The following is a 23928-nucleotide window of genomic DNA, read 5'->3' as shown; positions in this document are numbered from 1 at the left end:
ATGCTGTTTATAATTTATTAATTACTGTACATTAGCATTGATAACGTGGAGGTGCGTCGCTTACTTAAAAAAATCCGGGTTACTGTAATTTAGATTTTTTTGTCGTAAAGTGGGTGTTACTGACGTCCTCGTCGTGCTACTGCCACAGACAGCCCACAGACCTGCTGCCTATTTATTCATTCGGCTAAAATTCAAAATTAGTAACCCGGATTTTTTTGCTGGTATAAGTGATACAATTGGCTATGAATCGCGCGCAAAGCAGCATGGGAAGAACCTGACGTCATTTGATAGACATTCGTAGCGCCCAATAAACGGCTCTAGGCATTCGTAAACCACGCCTCGAATACGAGAAAATGCACACCTAGTTCCCAGACCACCATCTCATCGAGATTGTGGACGCGTCAGCCAGGCTAGTGCGATAGAATGATTCCTAAATGACCGATTTCATTATACATCTGTTAAGTTAAACGCACTTAGATTCAGTCAGCGGTAAGCACACAGAATAATATTTGACATGACCCTTATCATAAAACATATCATAAACATAAATGGATATTTTAGCAACGGAAAAGTAGCTAATTGTTAAAGACTGCTGATGTTAATCAATAAGCGTGCGTGCACTTATTTGTGCTACAGACTGTTCCACGGATGCTAAGAAACTGTTCCATAACGTAGTTATTTCAAGTAGTTTAGCTCTCACAAGTAAAGTAAGAAATTCAAACTTATTGTACATACCGATGCTTCTACGTTCCTTGTCTGTTATAAAGCTAACTTTGTTAGCTTAGAAAAAAAGTCGCTTGAAATACCGGTCAGAAGCCTGCGTGCAACAGAAAATCCCTTCCGGTGTGAAACATGTGCTTGAAAACAAAGAGTAGACGCCGCATCGACCGCTGGGGCCCAAGAAATGCGTCCCCCATCTTGGACCGGTCACTCTACCCATAGACACCCATAGAGTATTAAAGATGCCAGAGCACTGTGCGGCGTATTCCTGTGCAAATCGGAGGACGATTGTGAACAGGGGTCAGACAAATCATTTATTCCATAACACAGGCTTAGATACAATTGACACAAGAATGCCATTTTAGAAATAATTAGTGGTGGGCCGTTATCGGCGTTAACGTGCTGCGATAATTTGAGAGTCTTATCGGGCGATATAAAAAATATCGCCGTTAATCTATTCTCAAATTTGGGTTGGGAACCGGGTCAAAATAGGTAGCCTAAGCAAACTGTGATGACTTTTATCTTGATATTTTATCTCGAGTGTGGGCTGATGTACTTTGTCTGCCGTTAGGTGTGATTAAAACAGAAGAATGCCACTTTGCAGAAGCCTGTGCTAGGCAGTTTATGGAGGTCGCTAATCTGTGGGGGATAGTTGACAAAATCTGCTCTGTTGGAACAGACAGCACTCCTAATATGGTGGCCGCAGCCAGGGAGGATACTGCGCGTGTGGCGCAACAGAGACGCACAGCATACAACGCTATCTCAACAGCACCACCACCTGGCCCTCCCAACAAGTGCTGAATATGAGAAGTTGGCGAAGCTAGAGAAACTGCTGGAGCCATGCATGTGAATAAGCTGGTCTGCCCTAATGCTGCGTGTTCACCAAGAGTGACCTCGCTGGAGAAGCTTCGCTTGAGAATTTGCTTTGGTAGCTTTGGTAGCTCGTGACGTCACATTTAGAATGTTCAATTCTTAAAGGCTGTGCAGCACCCCCGCGGAAAAAAACATGAGGAAAGTGAGGGCAGGGACACGAATAAACGTTTTGTTATTAACAATTTATTATACAAGATATACATCACGTTACAAATGATGTAAAACTACATTAGGTACACATGAGAAGAGCAGGAATAGCACAGAGGCAGCTGTGAAAAAGAAACTAAATTCGAAATAAAATCCGAAATAAAACTTAATTGCAGTGAGAAAGGTATGCGTGGGGTTACTACACTATTGTATTGAAGCACTCGACACAGCAGTTGCAACAGTCTCAGGATTAAACGACTATTGTTTGGATAGGAACTAAAGTTTACACGTCTGTTTCCGCGAACCCCGCGGATTGTCGGACCCCTGAATGAGCCATTTTAATCTAGATTAATTTCAAGATTTCAGTGAGATTAATCTAGATTTAAAAAATTAATCTATGCCCACCACTAGAAATAATGCAGCTGGTCGAGGCGGATGGCCACCCTTCCTGAGTCTGGTTCTGCCAGAGGTTTCTTTCTGTTAAAAGGAAGAAAAGTTCCTTTCCAAAGTCGCCTCAGGCACGCTCAGGACGGGAGATTGGATTGATGACAAGTTTCGGTGCAATCTGTTGGTTTCCTTAGCTAGGAAATTGTTTTTGAATTGGCTCTATATGAAGGAATTGGATTATTTTATAAATAATTATGATTACAATGAATTGAATTCCAATTGGCTTGAATTGGACTTTATTATTATTATTTAAGTGCCTTGAGATGAAATTAGTTGTATGTGTCGATATATAAATAAAAATGAATTGAATTGAATTTCATGTAGCGGATCTCCCTCTTTTGGTGGACTTTCTTTCTTTGTTAGAATGTTGAAAAGGAGCTTCTATTTATCCACCAGGAATAAGCTCAGCAATTACAGTTAAAGTTAGGGAAGATAAACTGTGTATAATCACTCATTAAGAAGAATTACTAACATCTTTGCATAGCCCACAACAGAAAGAGTTTCTAGTGGTTACTTTTTACTTAACAGTTAAAAAAAAAAAAAAAGTCATGTTTTGTAAATGTTATGAACTCAGTGACGCAATGTACTAATTAACGACTTTTTATTCAAATCTTACATTGTGTCCTATACAAACAGATATACATGTTCAATATTGCAAATCAATGCACACATTGATTCACAGTTCAGAATAAAAGCAAACTGCTTTGGATCAATGACAAAAAAAGAAGAAAAAAAAGAAATCAGTGGAATAAGCTTATAATAAGGTGGAATAAGGTGTTAGGATTCCATTTCTTTTTAGATAACTTGGTAATCAGTTGTATTACAGTCATGACAACTATCACAGAAAAACTTAAATAACCTCTTGATTTCACTTAAGCTTGTATTTTTAATGTCTCAGATAAACAATCAAGGTTTCATTATTTACATCATTCTGAAGACCAATTTCAAGACTAAAAATTAAAAACATTTTTACAAGAAAAATGGACTTCAATGCCACATAAGTCAAAGTCTCATCCTAGATTTCCCAATGAAGCAGTAACTGCTTAATTAAAAGTCACAGAAATAAAACATAACTCATTTTCTTAATTCAGAGGCAAAACAAAATACACTTTATACATCCTGTTCTTCAAAATTGGTCTTCATGATACGATGAAGTTTGATGAAAAGTTAGGCAAAGACTATTGTAAATATAGCTACAAGCAGCGATGTGGGGGTCCTAGCAGGACGTCACAATAGGCAAGGCTTGGGCTGCTCAGGAAGGCGTCGTGAGTTCATGCACCAAGTTTGGCATCGATACATCAATAAATGGCAAAGATATGGCCTAACATCTTGTTTGCGCGTGGGCGTGGAGTTTCTGCTGCATATAGCGCCACCTATAGGCCAGACGTCACCAAACTTCTTGTGCTTCTTACCGTAGTGGCAATGAGTCTGTGTTAGACGTTTGACGTCATAACACCAAATGGTTGCCAAGATAAGGCCTCACTTCCGCTTTGGCGGCATCAAACTCGAATTTGATTGGCTTTTATGGAAAATCGGAATACTAATTAAGAAATTCCACACAATAACTTTTGTGAGGCTTGATCTGAAGATTCTATGTGCCAAGTTTCTTGGAGATCGGACAATCTGCGTGGTCTGAAATGCTTTTTTAAGCTTTCTGATTAAATTCAAAATGGTGGAAATTGTAGGCATAGGCCAATGACGTCATAGGGTGCGTTGGACTCGTCATGATCCAAGGATTCCAAGGATGCCTCATTTGTGAAATTTGGACCAAGTAGTTCAAAGTTATGCATTTGGATGCACTTTGAACTTTGACGTGTTGGTGGCGCTAGTGAGTAAGCACTTGGGCCATGAAATTTCTTGACTTTTGCTTTGGCACTTGGCTGATTACGTGTGCCAAATTTCACATCTTTCTCGCCTTACGTTAATGGGCTGCCATAGATAGCGCCACCTATAGGCCAAACGTCACCAAACTTCTTGTGCCTCTTACCGTAGTGGTCTTGAGTGTGTGTTAGAAGTTTGACGTCATAACATCAAATGGTTTCCAAGATATGGCCTCACTTCCGCTTTGGCGGCGTTAACCTCGAGTTTGATTGGCTTTTATGGAAAATCGGAACACTAACTAAGAAATTCCACACAATAACTTTTGTGAGGCTTGATCTGAAGATTCTATGTGCCAAGTTTCGTGGAGATCGGACAATCTGCGTGGCATGAAATGCTTTTTTAAGCTTTTTGATTAAATTCAAAATGGCGGACATTGTAGGCATAGGCCAATGACGTCATAGGGTGCGTTGGACTCGGCATGATCCAAGGATTCCAGCAATGCCTCATTTGTGAAATTTGGACCAAGTAGTCCAAGGTTATGCATTTGGATGCACTTTGAACTCTGGCATATTGGTGGCGCTAGTGAGTAAGCACTTGGGCCATGAAATTTCTTGACTTTGCTTTTGGCACTTGGCTGACTACGCGTGCCAAATTTCACAACTTTCCCGCAATGCGTTAATGGGGCTGCCATAGACTTCAATTGCAGCGGAAAGTAGATGAATAGGAATAACTACTAACACAATGGGGTTCCTGCAGCTTTGCTGCTAGGACCCCCAAAAAAATACAAGAAAAAAATGTACGTTTTATTCACCTTTTCCGTAGTACTGAAAAACTTTGCTGATTGACTTGATTAAAAAAAATGTAGACCAGCGGCAATAAAAGATGTCTCTTTTTCCTTAGCAAGGTTACAGGTGAAGGTTCAGGGGCGTTGGTCGTATTCACCGATCTTTCTCTTGATGTGCGAAAGTTTGGATTGGAGATTTTTACATCTCTTCTTCTTAAGTTGGTAATCTGGGGACTGTAAAAGAACATACTTGAAATGTATCCACATATCTCCCTCTTTTTCATCAATTTGATTTAGTTTTTTAGTAGCAAACAGACCTGAGACATCAAGCAAATCAGAGTCCAATTCATTGTAATACAATCAAATCCAATTCATTAAATTTCAAATTAGTTGCCTTGCTAAGGAAACCAACAGACTGCTCCGAAACCTCCCTATGATGGAATATCCCATTCTGAGCATGCTCTCTTTAACAGGGACAAACCTCCATCAGAACCAGACTCAGGGTGGGTTGCTTCCTTAAACTGAAAGCTTAGAATTTCAATCTCAAGCCCATCATGTGTCATATTGTACACGCAGAAGACAGTGAACCCCACACTACCCCAATTGCAAGTTCAAGTACAGAATGAATACGGGATATACTTGGAATAAATGCTATATGAGTCTTTGTGTAAATGGTTGAATTAGGAACAAACTATAAAGCTCTTTGTAGAACCCGGATAATGTTGAAAAGGCCCTACATATGTGTGGCCTATTACTTTCCGCCTCCAGCCTTTTGAGCAAATAAAGTCACTTCTGGCTTTAAAATGATGATAATTAATGTTGAAAAAACAGAGGCTCATCCCATTTGTCTAATCTTTCTCCTCTTGTTTTCTCTCTCGTCTATCCTGCCTGTGACCGGGAGATCGATCTCCACAGAACATTCTGAAGGTAATTTCATTTCCGAAAGTGCACCTGGAGGAGCTACAAGCAAGGAGTATCTTTTTGGCTCTCAAAAATATATGTTTTCAAAAAGATGAAGCAAAAGACACTTCATTTAGTTAAATAACTGTCACTTGGCCTCCCCTCTCCTCACGCTTGTCCTCTCCTCCAAGGATGAACAAATAGGGAAATATGATAATCGTCAGGGTTCAAAACGATAGTTCACAGATCATTGAAATAATGGTGGCTACATCTATTATAATTTCACAGAACAACTGTCAGAAATCTGTGTCTATGCCTTACCTTCTTGAGATTTCTCAGTCTTGTGTATTCATTCAAGGCATCCTGAAATAAGAAGGATTAGTACACTTTAACGAATCAGAAGAAATCATGGTACAATACTCCCACAGAAGGTTGTCAAAGCCATTTCAGAGTCATGGCCAATTGTTAATCCACCTTTACTTTACATTCAGCTTCAGTAGCATTGCGATATAGTAAAATTATCCAGATATCAAAAATATCAAACAATGTGTGAAGATACCATCTGCAATACCTTGAACCTATTAAGCCACCAATATGCATGATCCCAACACCTAGCATAAGATTTTTTTTCCTACAATAGATATATTTCTCTCATCAACTCCATCCCAATGAAGAAAAAACTAATGAATTAAAGCACCTTTCTGACATACTGATACATTGCCAGGAACATGGCGAGAAATGCCAAGAATTGGTAGAAGGCGCTTTTTGGACTGTTGTCAAAAGCTAAAGGGTACTTACAGTATATGGAACATTTTCCTTACCGTGTTCAAATTTTCTGACCACCTTCTCATCTTCATCATAACATTGTTCGGTTACTAATGAAAAAATACAGCCATCTATAATTCAAATTGACAAAATGGTACTGCTAGCCTCACCAGGAACTGTGGACTGCCCTCGGGGTGCCTGTCTAGTTCTCTGTCGAGGTCAGCTAGGTCCTGGTTTACACTGTCCAGCTCAGCTTCCAGACTCTTGTACTCCAGGTGAGTCCGGTCAAATTCTCGTTTGTAGGTCAGTCGCTCTTGCTCATTTACAATGGACGGAAACAGACTACAGACGAGAACAGAATTTAATTTGGTACATAACTAGTTTGGTCATGTAAGAACAAAATTAATTTATGGTGAGAAAACAAAATTCAATACAAGTCAGAGCCAGTTATTATAACCATTAAAGATATCCCAAACGTCCACTCACACACTGAAATTCTTTTCCTCCAAGTAGCCTTCAGACTCCACAACAGTGTCCTTCAGCTTAGGCTTTAGGCCTCCCACTGAGCTGCTTAGGTCAGAGTCCCTGCAAATAGAATTAATTTATTAATCATATTGTAATGAATTGGACTGAAATTTTAATTTGGTGCTATATAAATAAAACTGAACTGAACAGAATTCTTTACTGGTTTTCTTTCAGACTGCGTGTTTTTCCTCACTATTCTTCATCCTGTTCACAAACAGTTGTGTACCTCCAGTCACTAGTCAATCAAATTCAAAACTGGGAAAATAATCACCTACTTAATTAATGTGGACAAAACAACTTGGGAGTTCCTCTCACGCCAAACATGGCAAGATCAAGAATTCTATCCTCAAAGAAGCATCAAGCCCCTCTCCCTCCCCAGCCTACTCCATCGACCAAAGCCCCCCCAGCTTGGCCCCCACCACCGGTGCCCACAGCTGTCATTTCCAACAGCGTCAATGCTGTTGTCTAGGACACTAAGGGCCTCTGTGTTGGTAAACACCATCTCAACCAGAGGTCCAAGGATGGAGTGAAGAGAGGGACAATCAGACTGTCCAATCAGAGAAACCTTATCCATATCCCTTGCAAGAACACAGCATCCAGTTCAACTATAACTAATGTCAAACACGCAGTACTCAATGTCAGATCTTTAAGTAACAAATCATTCTTAATTAATAGTTTTATTTCCTCTCACAATCTTGATTTTATGTTTTTAAACTGAGACGTGGCTCAACAAAAACACAGCAAATGCAGTCCTGATTGAGTCTAGTCCACCTCACTTCAATTTTGTGTCTGAAACACGAGAAAACCAGAGGGGTGGGGGTGTTTGTGCCATGTTCAGGGACAATATACCCACCCACAAGTTGTCATTTGGGTTTTTTTCATCATTTGAGTATGTGTCATTCAAAATGGAGATAAAACAATCTTCCATACTTTATATCACCATTTTCAAACCACCACAGAATTGTTTTATTGATGATTTTACTGAACTACTTTCAATTGTGTGCACTGCTTTTGACTGTTTAGTCATAACAGGGGACTTGAATGTGCATGTGGACGTAGCGCATAACAAGGAAGCTAAAGAGCTCACTGCTGTCCTTGAAATGTTTGGACAGTTTATGGAAATGATTAGGTTTGAGAACACCCTGTGTTCTGATGTTGATGATCTGTTGAACTCTTACACATCAAGTCTCTTAAATGTTTTGGATACCATTGCTCCTGTCAAGGTTAGAATGGTTAAAAGTAGGCAAAGGGTGCCATGGGGGAAAGAAGAGTCAGTCAGGGCACAGAAAAGGGAGTGCCGGAGAGCCGAACGGAAATGGCGCAAGTCAAAGCTCCAGGTTCATTATGAGACTTACAAAGAAAAGCTATGTGTGTTCAACCAGACTTTGCGTAGAACAAGGGAGAGTTATTTTTCTGAAATCATCAAAAACTGCAGTAACAACTCTCGTGTCCTGTTTGCTACAGTAAACAGATTAACAAACCCTCCAGTTTCACTGCCTTTAGAACTCATTTCTACATCCAAGTGTAATGAGTTTGCAATATTCTTTAATGACAAAGTTCAAGGCATTAAAAATGCAATAATTTCCACAACACAAATAACTACTCTGCAGCCAGCTAGACACCTAGAGCTGACACATTTCACACCTATTACTGACAAAACAGTCGAAGAGACCATCTGCAGTCTGAGTTCATCAACGTGCTACCTTGATGAGTTGCCCACTAGATTCCTAAAGTCTGTGCTGAGCAGTTTGTTACCACAACTTGCTCATCTAGTCAACATCTCACTCCAGACTGGAACATTTCCAAAGGCCTTAAAAACTGCTGTCATTAAGCCTCTTCAAAAGAAGCGCAATCTTGATGCCACAGTACTGAACAACTACCGGCCCATATCAAACCTGCCATTCTTACGCAAAGTCCTAGAAAAAGTTGTATACCAACAGCTTAGTGACTTTCTCCTGTCTAACAATGCTTTTGATACTTTCCAGTCAGGCTTTAGGCCCCACCACAGCACTGAGACAGCTCCGATCAAGGTGACAAATGACATCCGCCTGAACACAGATGCAAGTAGAGCAAGGGCGTAACTTTGGGTCTACCATTGGGGGGGTTAAACTCGCAGCATATTTATTTATTTATTTAATCATTTTCTTGCTCGCTAATTTGCCATTCCTGTGTTAGAAATACATTGTGATACTTTTACTGATTTAGACTACTTAACGTAAATGCAGCAGTTCACTTCACTATTTATGCCATAACGACACAGTAGTTAAATTCTGTGTTTAAGCACTAGCCAACATTGGCAGATGACAAGAACTTAAAGATTAATCAATTTCATCACTGTATTGGCACCTACATGCAGCAAATGTATTATGCACAGTGCAACTCTCGATACATCACACAATACAGGGTGGCACACTGGAGTGCAGCTTGCACCTTTATTCGGAACTGATTTCACATATTGCCCACTTACTATCACATTAAGATTGCTATAAATTAATAATAATATTATTAAAGGAGTCAGACCTGTTACTGATGGTGAACTTGTCTTTAATGTCGGGTGTGTTTCCAGAGCCACTAAAAAAAAAGCTGTATTCAAACCTCTGCTGAAAAAGGACAATCTTGACAAGACACAAATGAACAACTACAGGCCTATCTCAAATCTCCCATTTTTAAGTAAGATCATTGAAAAAGCGGTTTTTCAACCACTTAATTACTTTTTAAAACAAAACAACTGCTATGACACCTTCCAGTCAACTTTTAGACAGAACCACAGCACTGAGACTGCTCTGACAAAGTTTAACAACATATGTCTGAATACAGACGGTGGAAAAATGTCAGTCTTAGTTCTACTAGATCTCATTGTTGCATTTGATACAGTTGACCACAATAACTTACTCAAACGACTGGAAAACTGGGCGGGTTGAACAAATTTCACGGAAAAACATTTGTTTTGACTGTTAAGCCCGGTGAAGATTTAACACATTAGCAGTCATTCCAGTTGTCAACGCCGCTTAAAAAGGTGATTTTCTTCTCTTCTAGCATTATCCTGACAGGAGAACCATGCCAACTTTGGATGCAGTTATCTTAGCGATAGCATCTCATACATATCTTAGCCTCAATATACATATCGTTGGAAACTTAGTTTATGGCCGTTCATGTGAGCACAATAACTTAGTTTTGTAAATTTTACCAAAGCGACTAGTTTCGCCTTGCAGGATCACATATAAGGAACACATGAGGTGAACGTCTTGGTATGAGCAAGACAACATTCAAGATTTTCGCGCTAGCTTTGTGAACTTTCTGAGCAGCCGTCACAGCCCTTTTCCATCAATTTAACTCTCGTTAATCCACCTCTTAGCACAACAAACCCCAAAAAAAGGTTTGGGGGGGTTACATTACAGATTATTTAAAACATGATACTATCTTGAAATGAATGAATAAAGAAAACAAACAAAAGTTATTAATTCAGAATTTTATGATATTTTTTGATGATTTGATTTGATGATATTGGGGGGGTTATATTAGCTGGATCTGATTTTTGAGGGGGTCATGACCCCCGTAACCCCCGTGCAAATTACGCGCATGAAGTAGAGTCACAGTCTTAGTTCTGCTGGACCTGAGTGCTGCCTTTGACACAGTTGACCATGCGATCTTATTACAGAGGTTAGAAGACTGGGTGGGAATCTCTGGTCGTGCTTTAAACTGGTTCAAATCTGGAGGACAGGAAATATTTTGTTGAAATTGGTAACTGTGTCTCAGACCAAATGGCTATGACCTGTGGGGTTCCCCAGGGGTCAATCCTGGGACCCGTATTGTTCAATCTGTACATGCTTCCACTAGGCTAGCTAATACGCAGCTGTAATGTGTCCTACCACAATTATGCAGATGACACTCAGATCTACGTGTCACTGACGGCAGGAGAACATGGGCCTGTAGAAACACTGTGTTGCTGCATGGAACAGATCAGTGTGTGGATGCAAAACAATTTCCTCCAGCTAAACTCAGACAAAACTGAAATCATTGTCTGTGGCCCACAGAAACAAAGAGAAAGTGTTATCAGTCACCTTGAGACTCTCTCTCTAAAACCTAACTATCAAGTTAGAAATCTTGGGGTAATATTGGACTCAGACCTGAACTTTAACAGCCACATTAAATCTGTAACATCAGCAGCTTTTTACCATCTAAAAAAACATTGCCAGAATCAAAGGAATAGTGTCTAAACCAGACATAGAGAGACTGATCCATGCGTTTGTCTCCAGCAGGTTAGACTACTTAGAACCTCAGGGAGGGGTCTCCTGCTGGTGCCCAGAGTCAGGACTAAACAAGGTGAGGCTGCGTTTCAGTTTTATGCTCCTAAAATCTGGAACAGTCTTCCAGAAGATGTGAGACAGGCCTCAACTCTGACAATGTTTAAATCCAGGCTGAAAACAGTTCTATTGAGACTACGGCTACACGAAAACGAAACGAGTTTTTTTTTGAAAACGGGTACGAAAATTCTTGCGACCACACGGAAACGCGCTGCTGGTCCAGACGAAAACGATGAAACGATGCAGTACACACGCCACTGTGTCACGCCACGCTGTGAGACAATAGAGAAGTGTTAAAATTGGCTCACAGCGTCAACGTGTGACTGACGCAAAAACGTTTTTGCTGTAACAATGGAAACGAAACGAGGCCGTTTTCAAACTTTCCCACTCTGGAACCCGTTTTCAAAAACTATCGTTTTGGGGTAGTGGGAACGCCGGCTCCGTGTGGCCGCGACAGCGAAACGATAAGAAAAAGTATCGTTTACAGTGAAAAACGTTTTCGTGTAGCCGCAGCCTTAGCTGTGCATATGACACCTGAAAGTATTTTATCTGCACTCTTCACTTTTTAATTACTTAATGATTATTTTAATGGGTTTTAAATTTCTTTCTTTTTTAATTTCTTTCTTTTATTTTTTTATTCCTTTTTAATGGTTTTATTGCCTTCTTGTGATTTTATGTAGCTGTAAAGCACTTTGAATTGCCCTGTGTATGAATTGTGCTCTATAAATAAAATTGCCTTTCCTTTGACAGAATGACATATGACACACAGCTTACCCTGGTAAGTACAAAGGCTTGTTGTAGTCCAGCTGGTTCAGGTAGTCTTTAGAACCCCCAACTTTGTCATTGTAGTCATTAACCAGCATCTCTGGGTCACCAGACACATTGGTCACCTGAAGCGAGAGAAGTTTTAGTTACTGCTGATGTAAATTTGAGACTCAGCTTTGGTCAAACTTTCCATCACTGCATCAAATCAATATAAAGTCCAATTTTAGATTTAAAGAGGGACACTCATTTTAGGAAAGTGGTTTAATAGTTAAAGTGCTTCTCTCTGAAAAGCTGGAGTCACTTTTACAAACCGAAGAGGGTTTCAAAAAGTGAATGGAAGTAGCTGCTGGTTATAAAAACTCTAAGTTCAGCGTTTTTTTCTCTTTATTCAATACATTTTTAATCATGGTCAGTAGTTCTTTTCACTTATTATAATTATGTGTGATCATTTTGAAAACAATTCAATAGTTGTTTTTTTTGTACATTTTAGTTTCAAGTATCACTTGAGTTCCCCTATCTTGTCCATCTTCCCCTATATGGTCACCTTAGTTTTCAAAAACAGCCAAGATGGTGACAACCAGATGCTGAACTCGATGTGCAAAAACAGGGGTTTAAAAACCCATGTATAGCATCATGATGGTTTTCTCCATTTCTTTAACAAAGTCTATGGCATAAAGATAACAACCTTACAACACAAGTTGTGTTACAACTGCAAGCACAAGTAAATAAAGAGACATGAGACAGGTCGGACTGGTGCTTGCCTTGCACTTCTTTACCTGTTCTACTTGCTCTCTGTTGTTGAAAATTCTGTTGTTAATACTTGCTCCAGGGATTCATACTGTACTCAAGCGTCAATGTTATTTCATATGTGTAAATTGCTTTGGACTAAAGAGTCTTCCAAAAAACTAAACATACTCGTAACTAAACATACAACTAAATGTACTCCTAAGATAAACACTCCACACACGTGGCAGTAATGATCATAATACTGTCGCTTAAAACTACTTTCATGACTCTGAACTGTGAAAAGATAAGCATGTTAAAATGGAACAAAAAAATCTCCATCTAGTTGCATGTATTTAATAAAAAACATCATTATTACACTCTATCAGATAAATTATTGAATTGTGTAGCAGTACTTTTCTAATTTGTTATCTAATGAAATAAATAGTTCATTTGTACCTTTACGTTTATTTAGATAAAAAGGTAGCTTTTGTCTAGTTTCATCAGGATTCCTGAAATTTCCGTCATACCTATCTGAGTTTAAGATAAAGTAACACAAGAAAAACACTGTGGGTGTACGAGCCATTCACCTGGACCAACTGGTTTGTCTAGTCGTTCCTGCATGCCTGAATACCAGATACTATCACTACCATCAACCGCAGCCCAAGACAATGTCTTTCAGTCACAACAACTCAGGTCTAAAGGTGCCGCTGGGACAGTTCACACACTTGAAATGAGAAATTAAACTATTGAGATAGTTCTCAGGTTAGGTCTTTCATTTATGTCACTGGCCTTATACTGACAGACAGCACAGGACATCATGCTGAAACTGGGAGGCTAAACAGACCACACCCAGAAACTGCAAATGAAACCATCCTACTGACTGACTCATGCACACACGCACACACGCACAAGACTGAGTATAGGGTGTCCGTGTAACATTAGAGCTGCATGTGGTCGGCCACAGAAGGATCTGATAAACCTTAAGGGACTGGTAGATATGATTAAACACATCACACAGACGTTGCGCATGAGCAAACCAATATTTGTAACCACATGTACAGAACACACCGACTACGCATGTGTACGCATTGTTTGGAGAAAAGTGCTTTGCAAGAGATTTGGGTTATCCACACCTCTACAATATACTGTAGGCCAATTACATATCCATATATGGGAAGCTTTGGCACAGCTGATCTAAAAGGTAGCATGAGTCAGACCCTGTGCACCCAATAAGTTTGCTGATACATAAGCGGAAACCAGCCTAACATTTCGCTTAAGTATGTGGTTGCAGCTATGACATGATATTTTCTTAAGGGAAACAAAATCCTCTTATATAGTTGTTTTTTGAGGGATTTTTTTTTTTAAAAATATATATATATATATATAGTTTTGACAATAATTTGTATTTTTAGCTGCATCGAAGGGGTTTGTAAAAACAGACCCTGAGCTATGGGTTGGGTAGAGTTTAAGCTCTTCGTTGGATTGAATGCTTATTGTCAAATTGGGCAAAAGATACACTTCAAAAACTTTATGGGCATTCCATTTAGAGAGAAAGATATAAGATATAAAACGACAAACTCCAGTTTTGGAGAGCAAAATTCGAGACAGTTTGAGGGAAATTAATATCTTACGTGGACAACAAATCTTCATGTTGCTTTTAACATGCTTATCTAGTGCTATGGGAGACTAAACAACCACTCCAAGAGTGCATGACTCAGCACAAGGATGCTCAGGATGGCAGAAGATGATGATGATGATAATGATTTTATACGATCTGTTGAGTTCTTCAGCCACGAAACTTTTTATGAACTGGTATTATATAATTACAATTATGAATTGGAATTAACTGAATTGAACTTGATTGTAATTAATTTGTTTCATAGTGACCCAAGATGACTTGTGTTAAGAATTGGCACTGTATAAATGAACAAACTGAATAGAATTTAGTGCCTGGAACTCTGTAGTGTCAGACTTGAAAAATATCTTGTAATAAGTCCACTTGCTCTTCCTTTAGGCACTTCCAGGTACTTTCCAACAAGTGTTAAGTAGTCTAAATACATTGCTTGTGATGGCAGTTTAGTTTTAGTGGTGAGCTTCAAGAATTCATACATATGAAAGGAAAAGTATGTGCTTACTGAATTCAAAGACTTTATGCATCAGGGCAGAATCACCTGGTCCTTATCAGGTCTTAAAGGCTAGATTTTGGCCCACTCTTCTTTCCAAAGTTGCTTCAGCTCATTGAGGTTTGCAGCATTGGTTTCTGCACAGCTCTCTGAAGGTCCCACCACAGCATCTCAGTCAGGCTGAGGTCTGGACTCTGACTGGACCATTGCAACACATTGATTCTTTTCTTTTTCACACATTCTGCTGTAGATCTGCTGCTGTGTTTGGGATCAAAAGGCGCATTTCCACTGTAGGAACCTTTGGCAGTTCCTAAAACCTTTTCAGGAACGGGGCCGTTTTTTCCCGCATTCGGACATACAGGAACTAGGGACCACGGCCCTCAGTTCCTGGAACCATTTTAGCTCCTTCGCCGAGGCTGGGTCTGTTCTGGGTTCTATAGGAATACATCTGACGGAGATGTTTGGTTGTTGGTAGCTACGCCCCTGGTCAGATTTCCTCTTCTTCATGTTCCTGATCTGCTCAACGCAAACAGTAGAATGATGGCTGAAATTTTTCCTCATACGACACGGACACAACCGGCGCGTGTTTAATAAGTTAAACTGACACGTGGTCTCCTTTGTCTGCGGCGCTCTGCTCTCCTTCCTTCATGAAATGAAGAAGTATGGCCTGCGCTCCATCCTTCATCTCCTGACTCTCTCTGTGAGCTCTTCCAGCCTCCATGTTAGACCCCCGATGTGAAAGTCCATGATTAATATCACCATCATGCAGACCATGAACACGGTGGCCTCCCCGCTCTCCATGTTAGCTTCTTTGTGGTGTTTTTTCTTCTCTCCTTACTTTTGACAGGTTTTATTTTGTTCTGTTTTGTTGTTGAATGTGGCGCTACAGTAACACGTCACTGTCGCAGGCGGTTGCGCCGCATCAGTCCCTATCAAGGTCCCGACTCATGTGCGAATGCAAACTGAAAAATGTTCATATGATGCTGACATACCAACTCACACACACAGACTCACCCACTCTCCAATGCTGTTGTGGAGACCAACATTCACGATCTTTACTTCCTCCCAGAGAATTCGGTCCCGGCCCCATCGCCTTATCTGTGAGCGAGTTTTAACTGCAAACACCAGTAAGATGATGAGGGCTACAAACACCAGAAAGCCCAGGACAATAGCTATGGCCTGCAGGAACAACGGAGAGCAAACAAACAAAGTCAAAGTCAATATCAGTGATTTGAAATGACATCCGTTAACAAGCATAGTTAATGACAGGGATGCCTGAAGATGGAAGGTGACACAAAACTTTAAGTAAACATTGTAAACAGAGTGAAACCAAACCTCAACCTGCAAGGGCCATAAGTTAAAGGGCAGGTGACAGAATTATATTATTAAGGAACTTTTGCTAAGGCCTCTCCAAATTACAGAGATTTATAGTTCGGCTTGGTATTTTACATTAGAAGTACAAGTCTATCTCGAAAACAAAAACTGCATTTACATGTACTCGGTAAGCAACTCGATTACTGTCAGCTTTCTTCTGTAACCTGATTTCTTTTTTTGGGGGGGCTTTTTATGCCTTTAATGGATAGGACAGTTGGAGAGAGACAGGAAGCAGGGGGCAGAGAGAGGGGGAAGACATGCAGTAAATGGCCATCCGGTGCGGGAACTGGGGCCAGCTGCAGCGAGGACTGTAGCCTCTGTACATGGGGCGGCTGCTCAACCCACTACACCACCAACCGCCCCTATAACCTGATTTCTTAACTGTCAAGTTACATGTGACAAAAACCTCTAAAGTAAAATATGAACCTATGTCAAACAGAAGCTCCGTTCTGGCTGACTGTACATGGCATACACAAAAAGCATCCTCAGTCTACAACTAATCGAGATATCGCATATAGATAGATCGATCGATCGATAGCTAGAGATAGAGAGAGATAGAGTACCAACAGTTTCTCTATTATGTTCCAAGAATCATTCATGGTGATGTTTGGATCAAAGATTCATTACATCTGGTTACTATTCTGAAGTTAAGAACAACATTTAAAAAAATAAAATACTGTATAATGTCTTGATAAACTGCATGACAATGTGAAAGCACAACATTCAAAAACACACATATATTCAGTTGCTTATTAGGAGCTTGAAATTACAAGCTTGAATTTTTCAGCCTATAAGTGAACAACACACCAAGTGTGATCTACTTAGAAGCTGATGCTCCCCAGCAACATTTTTAGAAGGGAAGAAACCTTTTGCATGAGAAGTGAAATGTTTTTAAGAACCAAGAAAATTAAGTGAATTATTCAATCTCTAGATTTGGAAATCAAGACTTAATCTACATACATTAAGATTGTAGTTAGTGACAAACATTTACAAGGAAATATTTTTTGAATTATTTATTATTCATTTCTCTGAAGCTCAGATAAAATCTTGAAGGTGGCATTTGACAAAACATCCACCAGATAGCCATCCAAATATAAAATTAAATCTCAGTACCAACTTTTCATGTGCTTTTCTTAAAACTAGAAAAGATATTTTCATGGCTGAATGGGGCTTTCTTTGAGCACCAGTATCAGTTCCACTCTAACACACTTCCACAAATTCCTATAGTACAGAAATTGGGATAATTTGATTTTTTTGATTGCTGCTTCTTTATCATGATTTCTGCTCTTGGCACCACACTGTTCCTTTAAATCAGTGTTCCCCAACTATGGTCCACAAGGCCCACAGCCCTACATGTTTTCCATGGCTGTGTTCGAAACCGCCTACTACATACTTGAAAACGGCATACTCATCGATCAGACAGCATGCAGAGCGTTTACACACAGTGCACTTCACTCGTGCCCGAGCCAAAATCAGCCGGCCTGAAAAGCTGATTTCGCTTAAGCTATACACTCTGTAAATATATAACTTTAGCAACATTTGAAACATTTTCAGGCGAGAAAGTAGTCATTTAGACCCCCAAGGTGTTGAAAAGCTATTTACAAGTTTGTTCCCACGAATTCGGCGCTACTAAAGCTAGCCGCAGTGAGCAACACACTTCCGGTTATGCCGTTTTGACTGCTCTCGTCCCGTTAATGGAATTTGACCGTTCAAATGGCGATGGGCGACATCACGTTACGTTGCATCTTGGGTAGTTTGAGTGTGACAAGTAACCTCATGATGAATACTCAACATTTCGGCGAATCTATTGTATGCATCTAGTGTACATCCAGGAACTTAAAAAAGTATGACTAGTAGGAATAGTAGGAGAAGTAGGCGGTTTCGAACACAGCCCATGTGTCCCTGTTCCAGCACACCTGATTCAAATAAATGGGTCTTCTTCAGGCTTCTGCAGAGCTTAGAGAGCTGAAGAGCAGATCCATTTATTTGAATCATGTGTACTTTGGGCTTTGAGGACCTTGGAGGGAAAAAACAAAAACAAAAACAAAAAAAAAAAAAAATAACATAATTTCTGTTGTTCTTAGTTGCCAGTACATCCACTCTGGGACCTTTGGCAAACATGAAGTAATCTATTACTGCATATTTGTATTAAACTCACCACAGCTAAAGAAAAGTCAAACAGATAAACAAATCTATATAGTATAGTGAAACAACAACAATAATAACAATGATAAAAAAAGGAAAATAAACATTTCTCACCTCCTGGGGCTCCACCACACAGTAATGGTAGAGGTACTGGTTGATGAAGATACCCTGGGCTTGGGTCTGGCTCTGGTATTGTGCACACAGCTGAAGTATTTGGTTATAGTACATAGACCCTGTGGATTGTGCTGTTGGGTTTACCGCCACAAGGTACACAATGGTGGCAATGATCATCAGAACTGCTAAAATGGCACAGATGATGATGGTTGCGAGGTAGAACTTTGAGGAACGGGCAGTATTTTGCCTCGAAATAACCAAGACAAATATGATGAGCACAGCTATGAAGGTAATTGCAGCTATGGCGATAATAAAGCCTTTGCCAGATTTGGGATCCATTTGTGTTCCTCCATAGCCATAGCTGGAGGAACCACCACCATATGAGCCGCCATATGAGCCACCATATGAGCCACCATATGAGCCACCATACGAGTTGCCGGATGAGGACCCATAACCTGGTATTAAACCACCTCCACCTCCCATACCCATTAGGCTCATATCGTAGTCCCATACCAGAGTGGAGGCTACACAGGCAAACACAGCCACGCACATGATGATGATGATAATACACATTATCTTCATCACACCCGGAGGTGAAGTCCAGAGATAGAAGTGAAGCATCTTGTCTCCTGGATTGTAAGGAAAGGCCGGGTTGGACATAAGCTCACTGTGCCTGTGTTTGCTGCTGTGGCTGCAAAAGAAGAGGGCAGACACGCTTTGGTCAATCTCTGTAGATTAGAGGTGGTAAAATCTATTAAACTAAATAAGGACATAAAAAGGAACCAGCAAGTAATACCGATCAGGACTCACATGCATCTTAGACAGCCAACAGTAAATGTTTTACAGATAAAGCCCTCTCATTTCATTATTTATCAACTGGATCAAGTCAAGATTTTTTTTTTCCAATGTTGTCTTGAAAGAATATACAGCATCTACCTTTAGCTTTTATAAGGTCTCCCTCACCTGATGGCTTTTTAACTATTGTTCTTTCATTGTATTCTTTGCCTTGTTAGAACACATGACATAATGGGGTAATGTAGGCCCCTTTTAATGTGGATAAATATTGGAGAGGACGATAATTAGAATACAGATGATTTTCTTAAGTAAATAGAGCATCAGTCCACATATCACAGGTCATTTTGTGGTCGCCCAGATGTTCCCCAAGAAATGTAAACTACAAATATAAGGTTACAGTGTCGAGCTACTTTCCCATTCACTTATGCCCTGCAATTTTAAAGAGATGTCCTAAAGGGGCTTCATGTAGGCATGCATAGGTTTGCAACATCTATAGTAAAAAATGTAGAAGCTGTGGCTTCATAAGCCTTTTTCACATGACAAGCTTAAAATGGGAATGGAACCCTTGTCAGTCAGCTGATTCTGCAGCTCTCTGTAAATTCTCACTGACATTCAGTGAACAAAGCTTAGCAAGAACATTTTTTTTTAAAAGAAATGGTGTAAACACTATTTGAAGAGAGCAAATATGAGCTTTATCCCCTAAACAGCTTTTTTTTTTTTTTTTTTCCAGCCTGTAATGTCTTCATCGTATTATGACTTGATGGTTTTTTGTAGTTGCTAAGGGTCATCTTTCTACTGATTCATTTTCCCTTCACTTTAGATCCACATACATCATCAAAAAGTGCTTACTTTGTACGTCCAAAAGTGATGTTCAACTGACAAATCAACAAGACAACCAAAACCAGGAAAGATTCACATGCCAACTGCTGCAAGAATAAATATAATTTTGCTGAGAAATTTCCTTCCTTCATCCATTATGACCTGTTTTTAACATATGCATTATTTCATCTTTCAAGTCTGATGTAAAATGTTTGTTGCATCAAAGCCTGAGATGGCTTTTTAAACAACGCCTTAGGTCGTAGTGGGTTAAATAAGTAATACACTGCCTGGTGGAAAAAAAAAAAGTTGCCACCTGGGTTTAAGTAAGTTAATTGGTAAAAAAACAACGACAATCCAACAGGAGAGATACTGCAATGACTAATATGTTTCGGCTGGCAACAGCTTATTCAACCCTAAGTGATGCAGTGGGTACCTTTTAATTTCTTAAACAATCAGCCTGTGCTAATGGAAGAGATGATACTCAGTTTTAAGCTGGCTCAAACTATCTGAATTAAGCAAATAAAACATCTGAGACTAATCTTATCTTTGTCTGACTTTTGAGGCATTTCCCAAGAGTTCGCCTGCTCAGTAAATGCTGCAAAGTAAACATACTGTCAGTCTCAGCAGTCAGGAACGAAAAGGAATAAACTTACTGTTTGCTACCACTTGATGGGTGCAAATGGTTGTTGTGCTTGTTGTGCTTGTCTCTCGGCATGTTGAAATGCAGCAGGTGCTCTACCTGCCAAAGAAAAAAAGAAAAAAAAAGATGAAACTTTAAAAACAATAAATGGTACTTCCCTGTAGTGAGTCCGGCCCATGAGAGTTCCATCTGACTGTACATTTCAGACCAGGAACAAAATAAACATCAAGCAACAGTGTGTGTTGAGTTTTTCCATTTCTATTCTATTTGAAAATTTATTTAGTGATACTTCACAAATTTATAACATTTCACAGTTTGGCTGACAAATTTCAAGGAGACTTTTGAAACCACTCAGTACTTAAAACTAAATGTAGTTATATGAAGTGGAATTAAATGGGTGTTATTTGAAGTTACAGGTGAAATATCTCACTTTGACAAATACAAAAACTCTTTTTTCTTTTTTTTTACCCTTGTCCTGTCCAGCATTATGGCAGCAGAATTGTAATCTGAATACCGTTTATGCTAAACACATTTGCTATGCCAAGGGAAGCTTTATGAATGTAAAGCTCCCCTTGATGCCCATCAACTCCTCATTTTTATTTATCTACAAAACTATTTTTTCACTATAGATTCTACATAATGATGCTAAACTGTGAAATGTGGCCTTCTACAATATACAACCATTCTATAACTCTGAATAAGACTGTCAGAAAATGAAGTGGTCAGAGTTAGTTCCAGACCTATTGAGGAGCAAGCAAAAAGCATTCAAAGTGAATTTGTAAAGTAATGGTGATGATTTAGTGATGTAAATGATAAATGATGCAATATGAATAGCTGCTGTCGTTGCCAAGAAATCCTCAAATATTAACCTGAGGAGCTATTAAGTTATCCTACAATGAGAGACGAAGCCTACGGAAGCCCAGAGTGGCCGTGGTACGTATAAACTTTTTTCTGATGGTTTTCTCGAGATAACGAGTTAATTTACCGATGGTTTTTGAGGCCACCTTTTCTCCCCAGTCCGCCCCTGTTTATGTGTTCGCAATTTGTTTGTCTTGTAGAGATAACTTTCATATCAGCCCGCGTCATTTAAAGGGATAATCTGGCGTAAAATGCACTTTAGATCAATTTACGGGATGTTGGGAGTACATACGTTGAGTTGACATCAAAATCATGTCATTCAGATGTGTTTTGAGAATTTCGATTTGACCGTTTTTAGCCAAAAGTCGTTAGCCTGGAAGTGATGAGGGCATCGAGTATTGCCGCTACAAAACGCTATTTTTATACCTCTTCTACAGCTCCAAACAACATAACACTTACGTGGTAGTGAGTAGAGGGTCCCTAAAGCCAAACCGAAGTGTCCCGAGGTCTTCCTGTGTTCGGATATAGAGTCCAGAATGAATTTAATCAAGCCAGTACCTTTCTGGAAATGTTGCAGCTGCTGCTTAAGACTGGTTTGATATTGGTTTGAAAAAAAAAATACACCTTATTTCCTTATTGTGAATATCTGTCGAATATCGAATATCAAACCAACTTCACCACGGTCTGAAGCGGCAGCTGCAACATTTCCGGAAAGGCTTGATTAAATTAATTCTGGACTCTATATCCGACCACATGAAGACCTCGGGACACTTCGGTTTGGCTTTAGGGACCCTCTACTCACTACCACGTAAGTGTTATGTTGTTTGGAGCTGTAGAAGAGGTATAAAAATAGCGTTTTGTAGCGGCGATACTCGATGCCCCACTCTCCTCCGTGCTAACGACTTTTGGCTGAAAACGGTCAAATCGAAATTCTCAAAACACATCCGAATGACATGATTTTGATGTCAACTCAACGTATGTACTCCCAACATCCCGTAAATTGATCTAAAGTGCATTTTACGCAGGATTATCCCTTTAAGGAGACTGATATAATCAACTTCAGTGACCAGCTGAGGGGACCAGGCCGTCTCCATGGTTACCGAATGATGCACGAGAGGTGCAGTTATCATTTTCTCGAGATAACGAGTTATTTATCTCGTTTTCTCGAGAAAACGAAATGTTCGTCACACCAGCGGGATTTGCTTCGTTCATTTTCACAGTAGAATTGTTACACAAACGCTCCACATTCCATGTTTGATTCATAGGCTACTTTATTCAGTTTTCAATGAAAGGGGGGTAAAAATGGGTAGGCCTACACCTTTGCCAGAAATACATATAAACACATATAAACACGGGCGGACTGGGGAGAAAAAGTGGCCTCGAAAACCATTGGTAAATTGACTCTTATCTCGAGAAAACGATCAGAAAAAAGTTACGTACCACGGCCGCTCTCCACTGCTCGCTTACTACTCGGACCTTTGTTTGGTTTGTGCTGAGAGAAACTGGGTGACGACACGCGCGCGCTCACACACACACACAAACAAACACATACTATACACCATTACGAAGTTCAGTCAAACAGCATACTATTCAATAAAGACAAGAGGGTAGAGAAAATGCAGAAAAACAGACTGTGAAAGCTGCTGCGGGCTAACCACTCAGCGAACGGAGACACAGACTACAGCCTCCATCTTTTTCATGAACGGATGTAAATACCACTCTCCACAGAGTATTCTTTAGTCTCATGCATCTCGTAATCCAAAAAAAAAAAAAAAAGATTCTAAGTTTAGAGTGACCCACCTTGTGATCAACCTGGTCCTGATGAGCCTGATGAGCAAAGTACTGTCCTTCAACGCCAATCAGTCTAACAATGCGCGCGACCACACTATCCACACCTATCCGCACCTGACGCCCAGGGGCAACAATCATACGCCTCTCATTACAGGTGCATCCCCATCACATGGTCCCGTTCCCAGGTCAGACAGGACTAACCTGTCCTCCCCCTACAGATAACCCAGCATACCAAACACAAGGAAATGGCTTGGTACTCTGCACACCTGCGGCCCACACCCTGAGTCCCTGGCAAAGTCACCTCTCAGTTTCACTGACACTAAGTGGAACGAGCCAAACTTGGACTTTCTGAAGTTAAAAATGAAATCATTATCAGAAAACAGAACTGACGCACTGGTTAAGTTTTAGCATCGATGAACAGGCTAATTAATTTCACAAACGCTATTAATTAAGCAAAAATAGATTAATTTAAAAGCATTTCCATCCATCCAT

At 39.9% G+C, this 23928-nt stretch overlaps 2 protein-coding genes across 3 annotated transcripts in view; both read right to left on the bottom strand.

Annotated features, from left to right (window-relative positions):
- Positions 1–1684, bottom strand: part of gtf2h2 (general transcription factor IIH, polypeptide 2) — a 44202-nt gene extending 42518 nt beyond the window's left edge. For both annotated transcript variants that reach the window (XM_075468135.1, XM_075468138.1), the window contains exon 1: positions 736–1684. The gene's annotated coding sequence lies outside the window, so the exon portion shown is untranslated. The remainder of the gene's footprint in view (positions 1–735) is intronic.
- Positions 1685–2771: 1087 nt separating this feature from the next.
- LOC142383027 (uncharacterized) overlaps positions 2772–23928 on the bottom strand; it is a 31740-nt gene continuing 10583 nt past the window's right edge. Inside the window, exons 8-17 of the mRNA XM_075469144.1 lie at positions 23703–23784; positions 23446–23586; positions 20801–20886; positions 18534–19224; positions 15915–16079; positions 12061–12176; positions 6944–7042; positions 6628–6799; positions 6014–6055; positions 2772–5026 (exon numbers count right to left, since the gene is read on the bottom strand). Coding sequence (XP_075325259.1) covers positions 4928–5026; positions 6014–6055; positions 6628–6799; positions 6944–7042; positions 12061–12176; positions 15915–16079; positions 18534–19224; positions 20801–20886; positions 23446–23586; positions 23703–23784 — 1693 coding nt within the window. The 3' untranslated portion in view covers positions 2772–4927. The remainder of the gene's footprint in view (positions 5027–6013; positions 6056–6627; positions 6800–6943; positions 7043–12060; positions 12177–15914; positions 16080–18533; positions 19225–20800; positions 20887–23445; positions 23587–23702; positions 23785–23928) is intronic.

Source organism: Odontesthes bonariensis, chromosome 6, assembly GCF_027942865.1.
Source record: "Odontesthes bonariensis isolate fOdoBon6 chromosome 6, fOdoBon6.hap1, whole genome shotgun sequence".
NCBI classification, from domain to species: domain Eukaryota; kingdom Metazoa; phylum Chordata; class Actinopteri; order Atheriniformes; family Atherinopsidae; genus Odontesthes; species Odontesthes bonariensis.
This window is presented reverse-complemented; position numbering and strand designations above follow the sequence as displayed.